A 20,680-nucleotide genomic window follows, 5' to 3' on the forward strand; every position below is an offset into this window, starting at 1 on the left:
ATCTCTATGGAAGAACACAATCTTGACCCCTACCTTCTAAGAGACACAGAAATCAGTTCCGGATGGATCGTAGATCTAAATGTAAAAGACAAAGCAGTGAAGTTTCTGGAAGAAAACGTGGCATATCTTCCTGATTTGAGGTAGACAAAGATTTCTCACAGGGACACAAGAAGCACTAACCATAATGGAAGAAAGTTCTAAGTTACAGTTTAAGTTTTAAAAAGTGGCCAGACAGAGACCCGTAGTGAGAGCCAGGAGGGAGAGCCGTGTCCGGGCCGGTGTAACTCTGTGCCATGCACCCCAGCCCCTGTCGCCTGCTTCTCTGCTCCGTCTCCCTCCTGGGAGGGAGGTGTCTCCTGCCTGGTGTAGTGGCTGGGCATCTCGGGTGGGACAGCGACCTCCATGCTCCAGGTGGCCATAGCGTGACTGACGGCTGCTGTGATCCCGGCAGCCCCGAAGCTGAGCCCGGAATGCAGAATCGACGTCCTCTTCCTGCTGGCCAGCTCAGCGGGCACCACCCTGGAGGGCTTCCTGCGGGCCAAGGCCTTCGTGAAGCGGTTTGTGCAGGACTCACTGGGCGAGGACTCCCGGGCCCGCGTGGGTGTGGCCCGCTACAGCGGGGAGCTGATGGTGGCCGTGCCCGTGGGCGAGTACCAGGACGTGCCGGACCTGCTCAGGAGCCTGGATGGCATCCCCTTCGGCGGGGGCGCCACCCTAACGGGCGGCGCCTTGCGGCAGGCGGCTGAGCGCGGCTTCGGGAGCGCCGCCAGGACGGGCCAGGACCGTCCCCGCAGAGTGGTGGTCCTGCTCACCGAGTCACCCTCCCAGGATGACGTGGCCGGCCCGGCGCGTCGTGCGAGGGCCCGAGAGCTGCTCCTGCTGGGAGTGGGCACCGAGGCTGTGCGGGCAGAGCTGGAGGAGATCACAGGCAGCCCAGAGCGCGTCCTGGTCTACGCCGGCCCACATGACCTGTTCCGCCAAACCCGTGAGCTGCAGGGGAAGCTGTGCAGCCGGCCGCCGCCAGGTGAGGTCCCAGGACTCCACGGTGCTTCCTCTTACGAGGCGTTAAAACAGGGTGCATTTGTCATAGTTAATGAATCCACAAATATATTATTATTTACTAAGGTCTATACTTTGTTCAGATCTTAGTCTCTACCTAGTGGCCTTTTTTTGTTCCAAGGATTCTGTCCAGGACCCTGCGTTATAGTTGCCCATCATGCCTTCCTAGGCTTCCCCGGGCCGCCAGTTTCTCAGATATTCCTTGTGCTGGTGTGGTGTTTAAAAACCGATAAATTCGATCCACTGGCTCCCCTCTGCACTTGGCAGAAAACCCAGACTCCTTCCGCTGGCTTCTGAGAGCTCCCTGTGGCTGGTTCCTGAGATCTGTCTGCAGCCCCAGCACGGTGTGGGGTGGGGGTGGGGGGGTCCAGGCACTCGGGGCCTCCCCCTGCCTCAGGACCCCACCCACCCCTCAGCTCACACTTACTCCTCACAGAGAGGCCCTGACGTCTCCCGATCTGCTTTTGTGCTCCTGCTGGTCCCTCTCACAGTACCCTGGCTTGGGCCCCCAAGCCTGCTCACGTAATTTGTAATTCTGTGTGGGTCTCCTGTCTGTCACCCCACAGACAGCCCCTTGAGGTGGGGCGTGGGCCCATCTTGTCCACTTGGTACAGTCAGCGCCTCGAGTCCAGTTCATGGCACACGGAGGGTGCCCAGGAAGGGAATGGATGAGGGTGCGGGCGAGTTGCTGTCCCAGAGGGTCCCCGGAGCCCAGTGGCTTACAGCCGATTTAGACATTTCTTCCTCTCACAGTTAGGAGGTGAGTGTGGCCTCAGCCAGCAGGGTGGCTTGGCTCTCTTGTGCCACCTCTGGGCCTGAGGTCCTTGTGTCTCAGCCAGCAGGAGGTGGGGAGAAGGGAAGTAGGAGGGAAGCAGCTTCCTCTCGAGGACAGGGTTTGGAGACCGCACGGTCGTTTCCGACCACATCCCGTGAGAGAGGTGTGGCCATCTGCCTCAGCTCTCTCTGCCGGGGAGTCTGGGAATGCGGTCTAGCCTGGCATTCGTGTGTCCTCACGTTCGAGGAGTGAGCGGAGGGTGGCGGCTGCAGCGGGCCGACTGGCTGGCCCAACCCAGGGCGGCCCCCCTTTCTGGCCTGGTGCCGAGGAGGGGGCTCCGCTGGGCAGGGTCTGGCCGGGGGCTCACTCTGCTTGTCCCCGCAGGCTGCCAGGCACGGTCCCTGGACCTGGTCTTCGCGTTGGATGCCTCGGCCTCCGTGGGGCCCGAGAACTTCGCCCGGATGCAGAGTTTCGTGAGGAGTTGCGCGCTCCGGTTTGACGTGAACCCCGACGTGACGCAGGTCGGCCTGGTGGTTTACGGCGGCCAGGTCCGCGTGGCCTTCGGGCTGGACACCCACGCCACCCGCGCCGCGGTGCTGCGGGCCGTGAGCCAGGCCCCCTACCTGGGCGGGGTGGGCTCGGCGGGCACAGCCTTGCTGCACATCCATGACAGGGTGATGACGGTCCAGAGGGGCGCCCGGCCTGGTGTCCCTAAGGCTGTGGTGGTGCTCACAGGCGGGCTGGGGGCGGAGGACGCTGCTGTCCCCGTCCGGAAGCTGAGGAACAATGGCGTCTCTGTCCTGGTGGTGGGCGTGGGGCCCGTGCTGAGGGAGGCGCTGCGGAGGCTCGCGGGTCCCCGGGACTCCCTGCTCCACGTGGCAACCTACGCAGACCTGAGGCACCACCAGGACGCGCTCATCCAGTGGATATGTGGAGGTGAGCGGGGGAGTCCACACCCTTCATTGTTGCTTCCGGGGTGGGGCTGGGGGCACTCAGCCTGCACCCTTGGGCGCGTCATAGCCAGGATGGCAGCACCCCCCAGCTGCCCCTGCGCGTTCCGTGCACTGGCTTCTCTGCTAAATCCCCGCTCGCGTGAAACCCTGCCCCAGGCACAGCTGACCCAATCTGACATTTAAGGTGCAGAGAATTTGAGTAACAAAAAAAAAATCCCTCTCTCCCGACTTGAGAGGTTTTGTACCTCGTTTGAACAGAAGGCATCCCTAGGATACCCGCAGACGCCCCCAGGAATCTGAGGGCCCGAGTTGACACCGACCTAGGTAGTGAATGACAGAGCTGGGAACAAACACGGCCAGGCCAGCCTGACCCCAGGGCCTCCTTTTGCCAGTGACCTCCTTCCTGCTGTTTTAAAAGTGTGTCCGTGATAATAATGATAAACACTGCTATGTGCACAGCATGTTTGAAAGAGAGAGAGAGAGAGAGAGAGAGTGTCAGTCTCCATATGCAGCAGGGAAGGAAGGCTGTGTTGATGCCGGGTCTGTGACCTAGCCAAGCAGTGTGGGGCACCAACCACGTGCCAACCTCCAAGCTGCTGCTCTACTCCAGCAGAGGCCTCATCTCTGTTCTGGGCTTCCTTGGAGTCGAGGGCCTTGGGGCTGACCTGGGCTGGGCCTGCTGGGCACGTTCTCCCTTCTAGAAGCCAAGCGGCCCGTCAACCTCTGCAAACCCAGCCCGTGCATGCACGAGGGCACCTGCATCCTGCAGAACGGGAGCTACCGCTGCGAGTGCCAGGACGGCTGGCAGGGCCCCCACTGTGGGAAACGTAAGTGGGGCTCTCGCTCTGCACGTGGGAGCTGGGGGTGGCCCTCAGACCTGCTGAGCCCCAGGGACTCTGCCGAAGGCAGGTTCTAGGGTGTTCGCTCAACAGAAGGACTCCTGCAGTCGTTTGTCGTTCCCGCGCGAGACATTGAGCGGGGCCGCCTGCACCCTGGGCGCGGTTCTAGGTGCGGGGAATATGGCAATAAACAAGCAGTCCTGTCCTGCCGGAGCGCCCATGCCAGCGGGGGAGACGGACAGGGAGCAGGTGCAACATGCAGCGTGTGGGTGCTGAGCATATCCTGGGAGGGAGGTCTCCCAGAGGGGCCTGGGCCAGGAGCGCAGTGGAGGCGGGGTGTCTGGGAGACAGAGGACGCAGGCACAGATGCGGGTTGGTGGGGACAGGGTGGGGGGTGGAGGCTCCCATTCTCAGCGAAATGGGAGGAACAGCCGTCAGCAGAGAGTGAGGACAGGAGGGGGCACTGGCGGTTTGAGGAGAGCTCGGTAACTGTCCAGGAGAGAAGGGGCCTCAACCAGACGGAGAGTAATGTTGGGCAGCCTTACAGGCCCACTGTGGCTCCTGCTCTTGAATTTCAAGTTAGGGGAGATAGCGACCAGAAGATGCCCCTGGGAGCTTTGGGTTTTCGGCCACCGGCCGAGCAAGGCTGTCTGAGGCCGGGGAGTGGACCTGAAGGGCGCCGACAGGGCCTCTGATCTGGCACATGGGCTTGGGCTCGGGCTCGGGCTCTGGAGGAAGGGAGAGCCTCGCAGGGCCCCACAGGCTGCCATTTGGCTGAAAAGATGACTCAGACACTCCTCCTGTTCTCAAGGTTCATTTCTCTCCCAGGGTCCTTGAGAGGAGATGCCCCCAAGGCCCGTGGCTCCCGCCGAGACCCCTCCCAGCAACTGCCCAGGTCTGAGCACCCTGGGCGCTGAAACTGCCGTGGCATCCGTGGAGCATCCTGCCTCCGGCTCCGCGCAGAACCCTCCCGCCCACGTGCCTCCGCCACAAAGAGCTGTCCCGGCTGCAGACCGTGCTGCTTGGGGACACAGCGACACCTGACTCCACCACTAATGCTGATGTTGAAAAGTCTTCACATGTAAGTATTTGCTTGCTGTGCCTGGCTGTGCCCCGGTGAGCTCGTGTCGTCGGCCGCCTTTCCCCTGAGGAGAAACAAAGGAGCGTGGAGACTCCTGATGGCCTGTTTGAAGCAACCTTGGCCCTCACGTTGGCCCTCACCAGATGCTAAATAGGATGTCATTGGGAACAGTAATAGGAGGCGCGGACTAGAGTGGTGTTTGGACCACTGAAGCCACGGCATTTCGAGATGGAAAAAGTGTGGACCTTTTCACACCTCTTTTCCCAAAGATTTCCTAGTGCGTTTGCTTTCGGTTCGACAAGGGGCTTGTGTGGCATTTGTGACTTCTGGTTTCTGGATCTGTGCGTGGCAAAGACCTAAAAAAGGCTCGGGACTGGAATGTGACCACTAACCAACTTGTTTGACTATGGGGGAGGGGCCAGGTGAAGATGTCCCAGGTCCTGGGCTACATTCCCTTTGGGGGGGCTTCCTCGAGAGATTACGTAGGGGGGCTACTTGGGGGGTGTTTATTGCTTGCTTTTTTTTCCTTAGGACAAAGAGGATTGGAATTCTTAAACAAATACAGCATAAAGAAACCTAGAGGGTGTTGGCGTTTTTTAAGCATCGATCTTATGTTATCTAAGTGGCTTTGCTTCTCGCTAAAGGAATGTCTCAAGATATGATGTTGGTTACTTAACAGGACCCGTGTGGCAAAAAGGCTTTTTAGTTGGAGTGTTTTCTGGCAAACCAGGTACTTACCCCTGCAGTGTTTAGGAATCAGTCCTTCCCCTTGGTTGTGGTCCTTTCGCTTTGGGTTTTCAGTAGAAACCTTTGTGGAGCTGTGACCTACATCCAGATATCCAGATACTTCGTCTTTTCTTTTTAATGTAAATAATGTAAATGTTTTACATGCAAATATTCAAGGCTGCTTTGACCTAAAGTACTTGAAGAGGCCACCTGAGGGTATCCTTAGACATTTCAAATGAAAGGTCCAGCGTACCAAGCACCTTCATGACAGTCATTGTGTTCAAGGATATTTTCACTCCTGTTACTACTTTAGCCTGGGCAGGTGACATCAGAGCAGGGATGTCCACCTAGCAGGTGCTGATGGGTGATGTCTGAGAACTTACATGAACCCACAGTCTTTAACAGCAAGTTTAATCATTTTACAGTGTAGGTTCTTTGGGTCAGGGCTGATATTTGGGCATCCCATTTGAATTGCTTTGACTTAAAAAAAAAAAACCCACAGACTTACACATTAAAACACTGCTATTTTTAGATCCCAGACCTTGAGCCTTTTTTTTTTTTCCTTTTCTAGGGAAGGTACCACTGAATAGTTCAACCCTCTCAGCATCCCAATAGTGGCAGAGAGAATTCCTATCTTATTGCCTAACCAGCCAAGACTTTTTCTTTCTTTTAAAAGAAACTGGCCTTTTTTAACTAGATTTTTTTTTAATTTAATGTTTATTCATTTTGAGAGACAGACACACACACACACACACACACACACACACACAGTGAGCAGGGGAGGGGAAGAGAGGGAGACACAGAATCTGAAGCAGGCTCCAGGCTCTGAGCTGTCAGCACAGAGCCCGACGTGGGGCTTGAACTCACAAGCTGTGAGATCATGATGTGAGCTGAAGTCAGACACTTAACCTCCTGAGCCACTCAGGCATCCCTAACTAACTAGAATTTAAATAAAAACTTGAAACTAGTGGCTCAGTTGGTTAAATGTCCGACTTTAGCTCAGGTCATGACCTTGCAGTTCCTGGGTTCGAACCCTGCATTGGGCTCTGTGCTGACAGCTCAGAGCCTGGCTCACTGCCTCAGATTCTGTGTCTCCCTCTCTCTCTGCCCCTCCCCCTGCTCACCCTCTGTCTCTTAAAAATAGAATATTAAAAAAGAAAAATCTTCTCCTTGGAAAAATTAAGACAGTGCAAATAGGTCATAAATTTTATTTTCTGAATGATCCTGATTGCAGCCACCTTGCTAGATGCTCTACCCCTGTTGTTAATTTGCTTTTCTAGAAAGGTATTTGTAAATAATCAGTCTTATTTCTTCCTTTTGATATTTGTGCTAGTACTTTCTCATGTCATTTTGCATTGTCTAGGGACCTCCAGAATAATGTTTTAAAAAGTAGTGGTATCTGTTTCTGGACCCGAAGCGATCTCCCATCATGATATGTTATTTTTGTGGATTACTTTATCAGGTTAGGAATACTTCTTTCTATTCCTGGATTACGAAGAGTGTTTATTAGGAGTATTGAGATTTGTGGTATACTCTTCTGTTTCCTTTGAGATGATGTTCTTTTTCACATTTAATCTGTTCATATCATAAATGGCCCATTAGTATAGTTTTAATCGTTGAATCACTGTTGCTTCCGTGGATAAACATGACCAGGTCACGCTGCATGATTCTTTAAACACTGTTGAATTTCACTTGCCAATATTCGGGGTTTTTTTCATTTTTGTCCCCAAAAATGAGATTTGGTTTTTCTTTGGTGATTTGTGTTGGATTTTTGGTATCAGAACTACGCTAAAACTTTATAAAACGGAAAAGACATACTCCTGAAACTTAAGGGCCTTTTACGTTGTCTTTTTATTAGTGATTTCAACGAGCCAGATTTTGTCCTTTTTGAAATAAGCGCATTCACGCATGGAACTTTTCGCTCCTTAGGCAACCTTCCAAGTATCGGCCCGTTTCTTTGCCCCAAGAATGATTTAGGAGTGTGTTTAACTTCCGGTATTGATTTTCAGTCACGTATCTGCAGAAACCGATCACACAGGTTTCCTTTGCGTTCTGTACAGTTACACTGTGAAAATCCTTTTCAGCCTTACTGACGCTGGGATCACACTGCCACCAGTTTTTACTGGACGTATTTTCAAGTCTAGTAGGTAAATAACCAAGACGTTGCCCCCTTGAGGCAGAAGTCACCAGGCACTGCCCCAAATAATTCCGTGAAATAACAAGGAAAAACCCAAAATACAATTAACATTTTATTAAAAAAAAAAAAATCGAACTCATCACTTGGTAAAGGGCACCAAGCGTATATAGCACAAAGAAAATAAATGCCCTGGGATTAGAAAGACCGTAGAAATCAAAAGAATTTTAGTTCTCAGGAACCAGTGTTAGAGAACTCTGATTGATAACCGCCCCCCACCCCGCCCCCAAAACGAGGCAGAAACGACAGATGAAATGTTTCAATCGGTGTTAACAACAGACACATCAGAAGAGAAGACACAGAAGAACAGCACTGCCAATTTTAAGAGGAGAGAGAATCACCCCGAAACAAAATTCGCCACCTTCTTCACGGAAGGGGCCTGGACATTACGCAGAACTTAAATAACTTTTCCCTTAAAAATGGCCTGGCCACAGGACGGAATCTGTAAACGCTGGGTCATCTTTTCTCCTATGGTAATGTAAAAAGTCCGATCTCAAAAAGATACTTTCAAATCTCAAAAAGACACTTTTCGCTGTTCTAAATTACAGGATTTTAAACATTTTTCCCCCTATATAATACAGCATCACTTAAAATTTTATTTAAAAGCAATTGATTCAGGCCTGCTTGAGGCTGGAAAAAAAAAAAAGTCCTGAACTTAGTGGGGACCTCACCTCCGCTTGGTCCCAAGTATTCTCCCCTGTTCCTGTCTTTTCAAAAAGCATGTCATGGATGGCTTTACACAGGTGATATCGAGGCTGTTTTAAAACCATGGAAGACTGAGTAGGACTTGCTAATGTTGAAGAGCCTTGGAGGTGACAGTCCAGAGTGCAGGTCTTCTCGGTCACCAAAGCCACACGACCAGTGGGTCAGGGTCCTGCTACCTTGATTTCTTTCCCACCAAAGTCTCACCATCAGAAGCTTTTCGCTACTTACAAAGCTTGATACAGCAGTTGATGAAAACTTCAAAGAAGAGACACAGAATACACCTGAATACAACAATGGATTGTTTCCACCCAGTAGACTTAGGTCTCCAGAGAAGCTCTCTTTTTGTTGTTATATATTATTTCCTTTGGCTCTGAAGACGGACAGAGCCTCCTCTTAGCCAGTGCTCTCCACCTGTAGTACCATAGTCCTTTTTTCTTCTGAACAAAGACTTTAATGAAGCAGGATTGTCACCAAGGTCCACGATGGCAGGAAAAGTCTTTAGATGAAACTTGTTTCCTAACTTGTTCCTTTCTTCTCCCATTCCTAGGGTGGCAAATACCAGCACCACCACCCGCCCCCCCCGCCAAAGAAGAGAGTTAGCTAACATTGTTCTGTGTATATGGAGGTTGCTACGGAGGGTAAGAAGTATTTTTTTTGAAGCTTAGAGGCATTGGAGACGGTAATTGTCTGTTCACAGTTTGGGGCACACGTTAAGAGATTCAGAGACTGTGGCACAGCGGAGCATGCTGGGAGTGAGGGAGCAGAGCCTCACATGCTCATGTGGATTTAGGAGTTAGTCATCGGTGCATGTGCCCCCGAATCTCTCTGGTAGGTAATCAGGACAGAAATAAGGAACTGAGTTTGCCACCAACAAAGGCAGCTCGGGGCATGGTCTTTGGTAGGCGGAAGAGACTGCTAACACTTTAGCCCTCAGGGAGAAACCCAGCAAGGGCACTCTGTCCTTGCTTATACCTTACCAAGCCCTTGGCCACCAGCTGGCTGGGGGGCTTTAGGCAAATCCTACCACCTGTCCCTTCAGTTTTAGTGGCAGAAGGCCTTTAAGAATCACTGACTTTCTGACTTGGAAACTCGCCCGTCACAGCTTGTCTCTGAACTCAGGCTATCACCCTGGAATCTACTGGGTAACCAACGGGTGGACAGTTGCAGGATCAAGGGTCCTCAGGCTGTGACCGGTAAGAGCGTTTGGACCAAGTGCCCACGCCTTTCTGGTTGCTCAGGGCCGAAGACGGAGCCAAAGGCACAAGGAAGCCTCAGCCCCTGCGTGAGAGCCGAGGGCTCAGAGCTGGCGCCCAAAGCGGGGACGTGCTACCCTAGGCAGACGAGGGACCCCGCCTTAGTGACAGTTCTGCCGTCCACGGTGGCCCCGCAGGAGGCTGGGTGTGACCGCCGCTTACCTTCGCTTTCTGGAGGACGGTGCCTTTGCCCGTGACCATGACCGAAAGAGGCCTGTTCTTGAGCGCGGTGGCAGAGTTGACCGGGGTGCAGTCTGGGGCAGGGGTGGGGGTGGCAGCCTTGGGCTGTGGTGGCGAGAGGAGAGCGAGGCCTGAGCCAAGGGCGGGGCACGTGACCCGCCTCCCCCAGCCCCGGCCCCGGAGGTCGTGCAGGCGGCCAAGAGGAACCCTGCCGCTCACCCGGGGGCTCACGTTCTCCAGGTGGGTGGTGTCCACAGTGGTGCCCAGCGTCACGGGCCCGGCCTCTGCCTTCTTCAGGTTGTCCTTCACCTCCACGATGTTGAGCTCGAGGTCCACACGCCTGCTCTCCTCGACCCTGCACTCCTCGTCGATTTCCTTCAGCTTCTGCTCCAGGCTGGCCAGGACTCCCTTGTCTGCAGAGAATTTATCCGGCTTCAGGGGACAGAACCCCGGTGGATGTGGCCCACAGTTCTGGCTCCACCGCTCAGGGTCGGGGCCTGCGTGAGCATTCCGCAGAGGCTGGGGAAAGCTCTGGGGGGCAGAGAGCTCTGCCTTCATAACAGGGCATAAGTCAGAGGCCAAGGTCCCTTCTGGTAGGTTCTTAGCAGGTATCAAAACTGAGGGCCCCTATTGTTATAGCAACTGCCCAGGGAGGGAGAGAGCAGCTTTATTACTGACTCTTGGAGGATGCCTGTGCTGTTCCCACCTGCCGCACGCAGTCCCCTCAATCCTGCTGGCACTCAGGGCTTCTCTAAGCCGAACGGAGTGGTGGTCCTCAGCCCTGCTACTTTCTCAATCCTGTTTTATTGTCACCCTAGAGTTCTCAGATTGGTGCGGTAGCACCAAGAAATGCTGGCCTAGGAGCTCACCGCCAGGGGGAACAACGGTGCCATGTGTGTTCAATAGAGAGTCCTGAGCCAGCAGCCACTGGAATAACTTGGCCCTGTTTCCAAGTCTAGGGTAAGCGGCCACCTGTCAGCCCTTGTCAGAGGACAAGCAGTCACAGGGCCCACTGTTTAAGGAAAAATTCACGGGGAAAAAGCTGACAAAATGTTAAAGATGTTTTTGGAACCGGAGTCCTTGTTAGCAGTCAGTATCGCTACTTTGAGAATTACTTTCTTCAGGTCTGTGACTTACTAGCCTAAGATCTTCAGGGCTTACTTGCCAGGAGAATACAGTAAAAGTTTTCTCCCACCCAGAAAATCCCCCTAGAAGAGAAAGGGTGGGGGATCCCCGGTTCTGCACCCCCAGCCCGGCTTGCTCTCCAGGTTTACAGGGACTGTGGCCGGTGTGCCTCTGGTCACGCTTGTTAGCGCACGTCCCAGCTCCGTAGGAAAGCCAGCTGTCTCCTTACCCCTGTGCGCTGGCAGCCAAGACCACTGGACCTTTGAAACCAGTAGTGCAAATTGATAGATTAGGGGCTGCCTAGGGATGGGAGGGTTGGGGGGAGATAGGGAGTGACTGCTAATGGGTGTGGGTGGTAAAAATGTACAGATCTGTACAGATACTAAAAATCACTGACTTGTACACTGTAAATGGGTCCACTGTACGATCTGCGAATTGTAGCTCAGTAACGCTATTCTAGAACAAAGACAGTGGATGACTTTGGTGGAGGAGGGTCATGGGGGCACAATCACATGCTAAGCTTCCCCGGGAGTCTCTGGGTTTGTCCCCAGACCTGCTCAGGCCAGTTGTGTTGGTTGGTGCAAGTCTGCAATTTAAATAGCAGATAAGCACAAAGATAGACTCTATGAAAATGACGTAAGTGCTTCGGAAAGGTCCTATAAAAGGCAAGTTTCTAGGAAATGACTGCTGACTGGTGGGAGGAGGATCTAGAAAATCATCTACAAGGAGATTTCCTGGCAAGTGTCTTAAGTGTGTGTTCACTGTAAGGAAACGAAGTCTGGGGCGCCTGGGTGGCTAAGCGTCTGACTCCGGCTCAGGTAACGATCTCACGGTTTCTGAGTTCACGCCCCACGTCGGGTTCCGCCCGCTCAGCCCAGCGCCTGCTTCCCAATCCTCTGTCTCCCTCCCCTGCTCGCCGGCTCTTTCTCTCAAAAAATGGAATAAAGAACTAAAGAGATCAAGCCTGGACATGATGGATGCCGTGGTGCAGCTGTGGTTAACACAGGAAAGGTGACCCGGGACTCCCGTTGGCTGGCCTACACCTCAGCCAGAGGCTTTGGCACTCCATTACAAGAGGGAACTTTTTTTAAAAGGCTATTCCTGAGAGCGAGACGGAGCACAAGCGGGGAGGGGCAGAGAGAGAGGGAGACACAGAATCTGAAACAGGCTCCAGGTTCTGAGCTGTCAGCACAGAGCCCGACGCGGGGCTCGAACTCAAAAACTGTGAGATCATGACATAGAGCCGGTCACTTAACTGACTGATCCACCTGGGCACCCCAAGACAGAATGTGCTTTCAGTGAAAATAAAACATGGCGGCCTAAATATGTAGTTTTTAGAGATTTCCTCCTCCCACCGGTTTTTTTCCACTACCTCCTGGTCCTGTTGACGGCAGATCAGAGGGTCTCTGTACAGCATAGCAACATTTCAGACAGGATGGGGGAAGGACCTGGCAGGGGAGCACCCACCTGCACCAAACACCGATGCGGTGAAGGCTCACGGGCCCGCAGGCCCGGTGCACAGATCCAGATTCTTCCCCCGGGAAGCCCACACCCCTCCACCTGGGAGGCCCCTTACCTGTGCATTTTAACAGGGTCTCTCTCAGCTCCCGTTTCTCTTTCCGGAGCTGAGCCAGGTGCCCCCGGATTTCTTCCTTCTTCTTCTCGAGCCTCTCCTTCTCCTCTGTGTACCGCTTCACCTCGGCTTCTGTCCTATTCTTGCCCAGTTTGATCTCTACAGACCCACAGAGGAGAACCCCCAGGTCAGCCAGGCTGGGACACAAGGGCCAGCCCAACCCACTGTGCAGGCTCAGACACAACCCGGCCTGGCAGGGACAGACAAGAAAATTGGGCCCACGCTTTCTTTGCTGTGTGACTTTGGGCAAGTCCCTTCACCTCTCTGAACCTCTGCTTCCTCGTCTGAAAGGGAAGGAACTGGACTAACTTCTGCAAGCCACTTCCAGAACATTCCACGCTAATCTAGCACAGGCACCTGCAGTGGTCACCCTCAGCTTGTCCTTCACAGGCGGGCTGGCCCCCGCCGGGGGGACGGCTGTAGTGTCGGGGCAGCTCGATGGGAAGGAGATCTTCTGCTGTTCGGTCTGGATTTTGACTGTCGTGAGTCTCCCGGAAGGCTCTTCAGACTCCGGACTGTCCTGCCGCGTCTGCTTTGGGAGAAGGCGAACACGGCTCAGCCGGCCCAGGGGCCGCGAAGGCGAGGCCGGCCCACCTGCTAGAGGACAGCCTTACCTGCAACTTGGGGTTCTCTGGGGGCTCTACGAGGGGCTCATCTGGGGCAGGGCCCGGGTCTGCAGGGAGAGCCTCGGCTGGGGGGTCCAGGTGGGATGGCACTGGGGAGTGGGCCCGGGTCTGTGCACTGCTGGGGCTGTGCAGAAAGGACTTGACAGGCGTGAGGTCCAGGTATACTCGGTCCGGCGGGGGCTCGCTCAGAGCGTCTGTCACAGGGGCGGCTTCGAGTGTTTCCACCTGCAGAGGAGAGACAGGTGGCTTTCACCACGGCCTCTGCTCCCCGGGCTGCGGAGGGGGCACCGGACCCGCCTCCTGTCCCTGCCCCGCGCTGAGTTCACAGAGACCAGCCTCCTGGGGAAGTTTCCACTGAGCTGGACTTATAAGGCCAGGGTTTGAGCCCTGGATTTGCTGTTCAGGAGGTGGGAGACCCAGGACATAGTACTTACTGCTCCTGAATCTCCTTTCTGTAGAGAAAGGGACTAGCGGTGCCTCTGACCAGGCGGTTAGGATTCAGTGAGAGAATCCGCAGAAGCCCTTAGCACAGCACAGAGTTCAATGCCCAGGAACTGGAACCTGCTGTCACTATGACTATTCACCATCAGTGTGGGCCTCGGTGGTTAATGGTGTCGCTGCTCCTGATCCCGACGCCACACCTCCCACCCCTCATACTGACCGGCGTGGTTGACCAGCTATGTTCGCTGGACCAGTCCCCAAGCCAGGTACGCTGCACAAAAGATGGCCTTATTGCACTAGGTTCCTGCACACTGCAGGTGACTGGGAACCTGCCAGTCTTAGGGACAACCTGCCGATCTCTGGCACTGAGGTTTGGTGGGAGGAGGAGGGGAGAGCCCAGCCTCTGTCCTTACCATGGCCGTCAGCTCCGACACTTCCACGTCGTCATACAGCATCTCCTGGCGGTCCTGGCTGGGCAGGCCATCGATGTAAGTGTTTGGCTCTGAGAACTTCCTCTGCATCAGTCTGGAAGAGCCGGCAAGATACAGCAAGGGGAAGATCAGGGCAGGGTGGCCCAAAGCCACCCGTCTCAAAGGTCCTACGACAGCAGCCCAGGCCAGCTACGTCCCCCTCTCGGTACCCAGGAAAATGGATCCCGTTGCAGCGGCTGGGCCGGCTCCCGCCAGAGCCACCTCGGCATCCTGACCCGGGACCGCTTCTCCCTGAGCCCAGTCTGCTTGTCTGGAAAGCAGAAGAACGAACCCTGCTTATTGCGGAGCGAGCCTATCCCAGCAGGGGAGCCAGGACGAAGTGCTGAATCCACAACAAGGAAAGGGGACGGTCAGGAGAGGCTCCGACTCTGCCCCGAGGAGCTGGAGAGCGTCCATCCAGGCCGAGGGCACGTGGCTGCCCCCGGCCCAAGGCCTGGCTCAGCTCCTAGCTCTCAGCTGCTCCCGGGGCCCGGGGCTTCCTGCTACTGGACAGAACGGGGCTGACCCTGAGTCCTCAGCTGCCGCCCTGCGCGGCGGAACGGGCCACCGGAGGCCAGTCTGGGCCCCAGTCTTGAAGCGTGGCTGGGAATGGGAGAGCGTGAAGCAGAAGGCCCCTTAATACTCACAGCAGAGAGGTTTTGGCCGCACTCACGATACAGGACACCCTGTCGGCATCCACGTAGTCGTAGGTGAATTCCTCCGGGTCTGTCTTGGAGCCTGACTCAGAGAGCAGGAGGCCTAGCCAGTGGCCCATTTCCTCGGAAGACTTGGCCTGGGGGGAGGCCGAGAGGCACGTGAGCAGCGCTGGAGTGTGTCGTCCGGTGCCCAGCCCTCCCGGCCCCGATGCCCGGCCGGGCAGGGCCCCGGAGAGAGCCTGGGGCCATGCTCCCTCACTGCCACTAGCTTTTCTCATCCCGGTGAGTCCAAATAACATTTCCTGCCACTGGGGATAATGCCACCTCAGTGACGCCGTGGACATTTGTCCCGAGTATCAGATGTGATTCACACACGTGTATTTCTAGAAGGCCAAGGAGCCCGGAGAGGACGATTAACACCATATGCATTTAAGGTCGACACCTCTATTTTATCAACAATCACAGGGCAGTTTGTCAACCTAATCCACACATACAAGACTGAATCCCTAAGACATAACAAAATTCGAATTTCATTTCCAGTTTTACTACAGTCTTCCAAGAAAGGTTCTCATAAATACCTTTCTTTATACCAGGTCAGCTGGCTCTAATAAATAACTAAATAAATCCCGGTGAAGTTGGAGCCTGTTTTTTTTTTTTCCCCCCCCAGGGGACAATGCATTCTAATCAAATATGTACACTGGGTATCTTTTTTTTTTTTTTAATTTTTTTTTCAATGTTTATTTATTTTTGGGACAGAGAGAGACAGAGCATGAACGGGGGAGGGGCAGAGAGAGAGGGAGACACAGAATGGGAAACAGGCTCCAGGCTCTGAGCCATCAGCCCAGAGCCCGACATGGGGCTCGAACTCACGGACCGCGAGATCGTGACCTGGCTGAAGTCGGACGCTTAACCGACTGCGCCACCCAGGCGCCCCGAGGGTATCTTTTAAAATGCCAACATTGCTTCTTGCCTTCCCCTTCCGTCCTTCCCCGACCCAGAAGCTGGAGGGGGCATCTTGAAATCCGAATCTGAGCCCGCCACCCTCCCCTGAACCCTTTTGTTCAGGGCCTCCCTTTGTATGCCAGTGGTTGTACCTCTGAGGGTCAACCCTCCCTCCCTCCCAACCCCGGCCTCCCCCCCACATGCAGGCTTCTGCACACATCACAGTACCCCCCCCACCGCGGCTTTCCAGCAACTGTAAGTAATCCACTGGGTAATTCGTTGAATAACACCCCAGTCTCACGCTAGAATCCAAGTTCTGTGACAGCCTGTCTTGTTCACGATATAACTGTACTGAGTAGATACCCGTCAACAGGACAGACGGGTGGATACAGACACGCTTGTCCCTGGGAAACAACCTGCGGAGCTTTTAGCCACCAGAGGGCAGTATTGGAGCACAATCGGGATGAAGACCCCGGCGTAAAGGACTAGGTGACCAGGGGTGAACCACGGGATGTTTCTTTGCGTGTTAAGAAGTCTGGCTCGGACCTGCCCCTGCTCAGTGCAAGGCATGAGGTCACCTCTTATTTTTGTAAATGTACAGCACATCACACAGAGGGTGGGGAGTGGAAGAAAAGGTATCACAAACCTCGTTCTCGCCCCAGATAAGCCCTAACAATCGTCCCCTCTATGCACGGGGCCCCATCTGGTGATACACAAACCAAACCCACTGCGAATCCCCAGAAGGTTTTTCAAGCAGCTCAGGGAGTTATAAATACTCCTCCTGCCCTCAGGGCAGGAAGTAACTCATTGTCCCTTTCCTATAACACAACCACTCTGAGGTCAGAAAGGGAGTAGACAATTTTTTTTTTTTTTTTTTTTAAGCGCAAAGAAGTAAAATGCAAGGGAGTAAAAATAACGCAGGGCTAGGCTGCATCTCCGAACAGGATGACGGTCCGCAGAGCGCAGCAAACAGCCCGGAGCCCCGCGCCCCGTCGCCCGCCCCCCGCAGGCCAGTGGTACCTCGAGCTTGGCCAGCTCCTCGCCGTGGTGCAGGATGCGGAAGCAGTAGAGGTGGTCGGGGCTCGGGTCTGGGACCACCTCACAGCCCAGCAGGCTGACGGGCTGCTGGGCCACCTTGCTCCGGTTCCGGTCCAGGTAGAAGTGCAGGTGACTGTCCCTGACGGAGCACCAGCGGGACTTCCACTGGCTGTTGACCAGCACGTTCAGGTAGCCTGCCGGAGGGGACAAGGGTGTCCGTAGCTGCCACCACCTCTGGGCCTCCTAGAAGCTCCCCCAGAATCTCAGTTCCAAGACCTGTCGCGCTTCGCAATAGGTCTGTCCCGAGGGCAGTGAGCTGTGTCGTTGACTAGAGCAGGCGGGCGGTGCGGGTGTACAGGACGAGGCCCCCTCACCCTCCTACCCCCACTGGCAGCCGCCTTCTTCACCGCCTCTGGTCACTTAGGCCATGTGCAGGAAGGTCCCCGGCCAGGGCCGCCTCGCTGCAGGTGCTGTCACGCGCTGACCTCCACAGCCCTGGTTCCGTCACCATCCCCGACGGACAACCTTTCCATCACTGGGCCTCGGCTGCCAAGTCCTCCTCCCTTCTGCCGGCGCCCTCTCATCCTCCCCAGTGCGGCTGGCCTTGCTGGGCCCTGCCCCGGTCCTGCACTCCCTGCGAGGCCTTCCTTCAGAACCCCTGGATCCCAGAGCAGTGAAACCTGTTTCCGCGTCAGCCTCCCCAAGCGGACCCTGGGCTTCTCAAGGGCACGAACTCTGCCACCTTCACCTCCAGCGCCCAGGGCGCGTGCCCTGTGGCCTCCCCACCAGGGAGCCCCTCTCTCCGTGGGCCAGCAGAGGTGGCCAGCGCTGGGGTGCATCGGTCATGCAATCCTTTATTATTCTCAAATGGTTGCAAGTATTGGGTTCCGCTTCCCGAGGACACGCCTTCCCCCTGCCTTCCACTTGGACATATACGGAGCTGACACCATGGGCCAAGCACGGCCTTGTCCCCGGGGCTACAGAGATGAGTAAAATCCAGTCCTCAGGACCCCCTGCACAGCCCGTGGACCTCTCTCTGGGCTGCTCACCTTCCCAGAGGGACCGGCTTACAAAGCGGATGCCTCCTCCATTCTAGAGGATTGGAAGCTGTTCTGAGCCCTAACTGGGCTGAACTAAGCCACGCAGCAGGTCACGGAGCCTGGCCACCTTCCGGCCCACCCAGTGCGGGGCATACAGTGGGGATCATGAGTCCCTCAAGGCCACGCGGACATAGCCACAAGGACACCTGCAAAGTAGAGGAATCCAAGGCCAAGCCCTAGGAATTCTGGCTCATCCAGGCGGTGCCCCCACTTGTTTATCACAGTTCTCTGGACCACAGAGAACTCTGGGTCAAGAGAGCAGGGAGCCCAGATGCCACATCTTGAGGAAGAGAACAGCTATGTGCTCTGGCACCCTTCCCTAGCCACAGGGGACAGGGGCATGCTTCCCTGCTGAAGGGACTTCCAGCAATAATCCAGTCACATCTCCCAGTGGCTCAGTGACACCAGGCTTTTGTGCCAAACACTGTGCCCCCTGAGGCTGCAGGGGCTGGCAGAGCTGGGCCACTACCCGGTGCCCTGGCCAGAGAAACAAGAGGCTCCAAAGGTGAGGGCCCCTCTGCTGATTTCCTGCCCCACCCATCTACTCCGCCAGCCTCAAAAACCACAACTCAACTGGGACTCAGGAAAGGAGCCCAGGGCTGGGACATGGGTTCCAGGAGGAAGAAGAAAAGGCCTAAAGGCGGATCATAATGGCCTTCAGGCTCCGGAGTGATCGCAAGGAGTCCCAGGTTGGGAGCCAGGACAGAGGCTCACCCAGGATGTTTTCTGGGACAGGCCTCAGTTTCCTCAAGGCTGAGAGGGGAGGAGAGATGACGTCTATGAGCCTAGCAGCACCCATAACATCCTCTGTACCTTTCTGTCTCTCCCTTAATGGGTCTCACTGTCCCCATCTCAGAATCCTTGCTCGTGCCCAAGGATGCCACCTCACCCTGTTTAGCTCCTGCCCGACCTTCAGGGCTCGGGCCTGATCTTGGAGTGGGAGAGGTTCTTTCCCTGAGTCCTTACAGCTATGACAAGGACACAGCGTGTGGTTTAGGGGTACGAAGCCACCATCACTCCTGCGCCGTGAGTCGTCAGGGCTGTGTCCTCCCCCTGCCCGGTCCCCTTCCCCTAGCCCTGCTTGGCACGCTCCTTCAATACTGATCAAATAAAAAGAGCACTGGGGAGACAGCAATCAATTACCAGCACTTCTGCAAAGGACCCAGCACTGCAGCAAACACAGAGTCTGGTCAGGCATAAGGAACGGCCTGCAGCAAAGGTAAACAGAAGCCAGGAGCGACAGGTTCGCCATCGCCCAGAAACGTTTAAAGCAAGACCGAAAATCTCTGCCTGTGCTGTGACAGTGGTCTTCGGCTACGGTTCTTACTGGATGTCTCGAGGGACCTGTCCGGAGGCTCCAGCGAGGTAGACTTCTTCCGGCCCAGATTCATTAGGTTGCTCAGTTTGAGGCCAGTAGAACATTTCTTCTTGACTGTCAAGATGAGAGAGAAACCCATCAGCACGGCACACAGCCCACCGAGGCGTCCCGATGAAAGACAGAAAGAAGACCAGACCCGTTCCCACTCCCTCTGCCCCTCCCTGCGCTCGGGCACACACGTGTTTGCATGCACACGCGCGCCTGCCCCCCAAACCAGGATGCACGGCCCAAAGTCAGGTGCCCCTAGAATTGCACATTCACGAGGGTCCCCCCCCAGCTCCTCTCACAGAACGTGTCAGCCCTCGAGAATCTCCGCGGACTCTTGGCTCAGAGAGATTGGGTCCGGGGTTAGCAAACGAGAAGAGATACAAGAATATTCTAACCCCAGCAAATTCATAAAACGTGACCTCAACGAGGTCATCTCTCTCTTTTTCCCGGATTTGTCAGCTGTGTTATTTCCAGGCAGTGTATAAGTTGGAGGCACGTTGGCAGCAGCTGTCCAAACCCGTTAGGGTTGAGCCACACAGCCACGTCTCACGGCGTGGGGTCCCATCCCCCCTCCCAGGCCTCGGCTGAGGGCCACAAGCATTGGTACCATCTTTGGCCTCTGGGACCTCAGGGTGGCCATCTACGGAGCTCCCATATTCCGGGGCCGACCCGTACTTCTCCGTTACATCTGGCTGTGGAAAAGAGCGAGACAGGTGAGCCATCTTGTCTGGGAACGGTTACCTCAGGGATCACGGTTTAAGGGAAACTAATAGATAGCTTTTGGGTGTCGCCTAGAGGTTCCTGTGGAGTCTGGGTCACCGATGGGACACTGGCCACACTTCCCTTGGGCCTTCTGGGGGACATGCCTTCACCTTCCCTTTCGCTGCCCCATCCCAGAGACCCTCCTCTACTTCAAGGCCACCACACATTCAAGTTTACAAGTTCTCAAAATGCTATTCGACCTGATGCAACAGCGGCCCCGTAGCCAGCGTGAAGGGCAGGTGGCCAGCTCTGGGGCATCAGAGTTGACGTCCCAGCCGAAGCCTGCTGTCAGGCTGGGAACTATCCAGACAGGAGCGTGAGCAAGGCTTTTAAGAACTGACTGTGCAGGGGCGTCCGGGTGCCTCAGTCCGTTGAGCGTCCGACTTCGGCTCAGGTCATGATCTCGTGGTTCGTGAGTTCAAGCCCCACATCGGGCCCTGTGCTGACAGTGTGGAGCCTGCTTGGGATTCTCTCTCTCTCTCTCTCTCTCTCTCTCTCTCCCTCCCTCCCTCCCTGCTCTTCCCCTACTCTCTCACTCTCAAAAAAACTAAAAAAAAAAAAAAAAGAAAAGAAGGGACTGTGCCACTAACACATCACTAACACATCAGGCTTCAGGGAAGGGCCAGCTTGCCTGCACAAGTTCAGACCACGATTTGAACCCTGGCTGGAACGCTCTCCATCCAGGCCTGGTGCTTGACTTACAAGCCTCTCTGGGCCCTGCGGTGCATGTGTTTCAAGAGGGATAACATCCCCCTC

The 20,680-nt window shown here is 55.2% G+C and overlaps 2 protein-coding genes across 14 annotated transcripts in view; one reads left to right on the forward strand and one right to left on the reverse strand.

Annotated features, from left to right (window-relative positions):
- VWA2 (von Willebrand factor A domain containing 2) overlaps nt 1-6,196 on the forward strand; it is a 46,288-nt gene extending 40,092 nt beyond the window's left edge. For both annotated transcript variants that reach the window (XM_047824807.1, XM_047824808.1), the window contains 4 exons: nt 452-1,024; nt 2,219-2,770; nt 3,489-3,614; nt 4,455-6,196. In XM_047824807.1, the coding sequence (XP_047680763.1) occupies nt 452-1,024; nt 2,219-2,770; nt 3,489-3,614; nt 4,455-4,543 (1,340 nt within the window). In that variant the 3' untranslated portion in view covers nt 4,544-6,196. The remainder of the gene's footprint in view (nt 1-451; nt 1,025-2,218; nt 2,771-3,488; nt 3,615-4,454) is intronic.
- Nucleotides 4,658-20,680, reverse strand: part of AFAP1L2 (actin filament associated protein 1 like 2) — a 99,581-nt gene continuing 83,558 nt past the window's right edge. For 4 of the 12 annotated variants that reach the window (XM_047824805.1, XM_047824801.1, XM_047824796.1 and 1 more), the window contains 11 exons: nt 19,770-19,854; nt 19,124-19,228; nt 16,679-16,890; nt 14,708-14,853; nt 14,004-14,115; nt 13,138-13,374; nt 12,881-13,055; nt 12,467-12,622; nt 9,985-10,178; nt 9,748-9,870; nt 4,658-4,771 (listed from right to left, as the gene is read on the reverse strand). In XM_047824805.1, the coding sequence (XP_047680761.1) occupies nt 4,679-4,771; nt 9,748-9,870; nt 9,985-10,178; nt 12,467-12,622; nt 12,881-13,055; nt 13,138-13,374; nt 14,004-14,115; nt 14,708-14,853; nt 16,679-16,890; nt 19,124-19,228; nt 19,770-19,854 (1,638 nt within the window). In that variant the 3' untranslated portion in view covers nt 4,658-4,678. Of the gene's footprint in view, nt 4,772-7,669; nt 9,871-9,984; nt 10,179-12,466; nt 12,623-12,880; nt 13,056-13,137; nt 13,375-14,003; nt 14,116-14,707; nt 14,854-16,678; nt 16,891-19,123; nt 19,229-19,769; nt 19,855-20,680 lie in introns of those variants that run through there. The other 8 variants (XM_047824797.1, XM_047824799.1, XR_007145267.1 and 5 more) reach the window with 8 other exon arrangements.

Source organism: Prionailurus viverrinus, chromosome D2 (assembly GCF_022837055.1).
Source record: "Prionailurus viverrinus isolate Anna chromosome D2, UM_Priviv_1.0, whole genome shotgun sequence".
Lineage (NCBI taxonomy): Eukaryota > Metazoa > Chordata > Mammalia > Carnivora > Felidae > Prionailurus > Prionailurus viverrinus.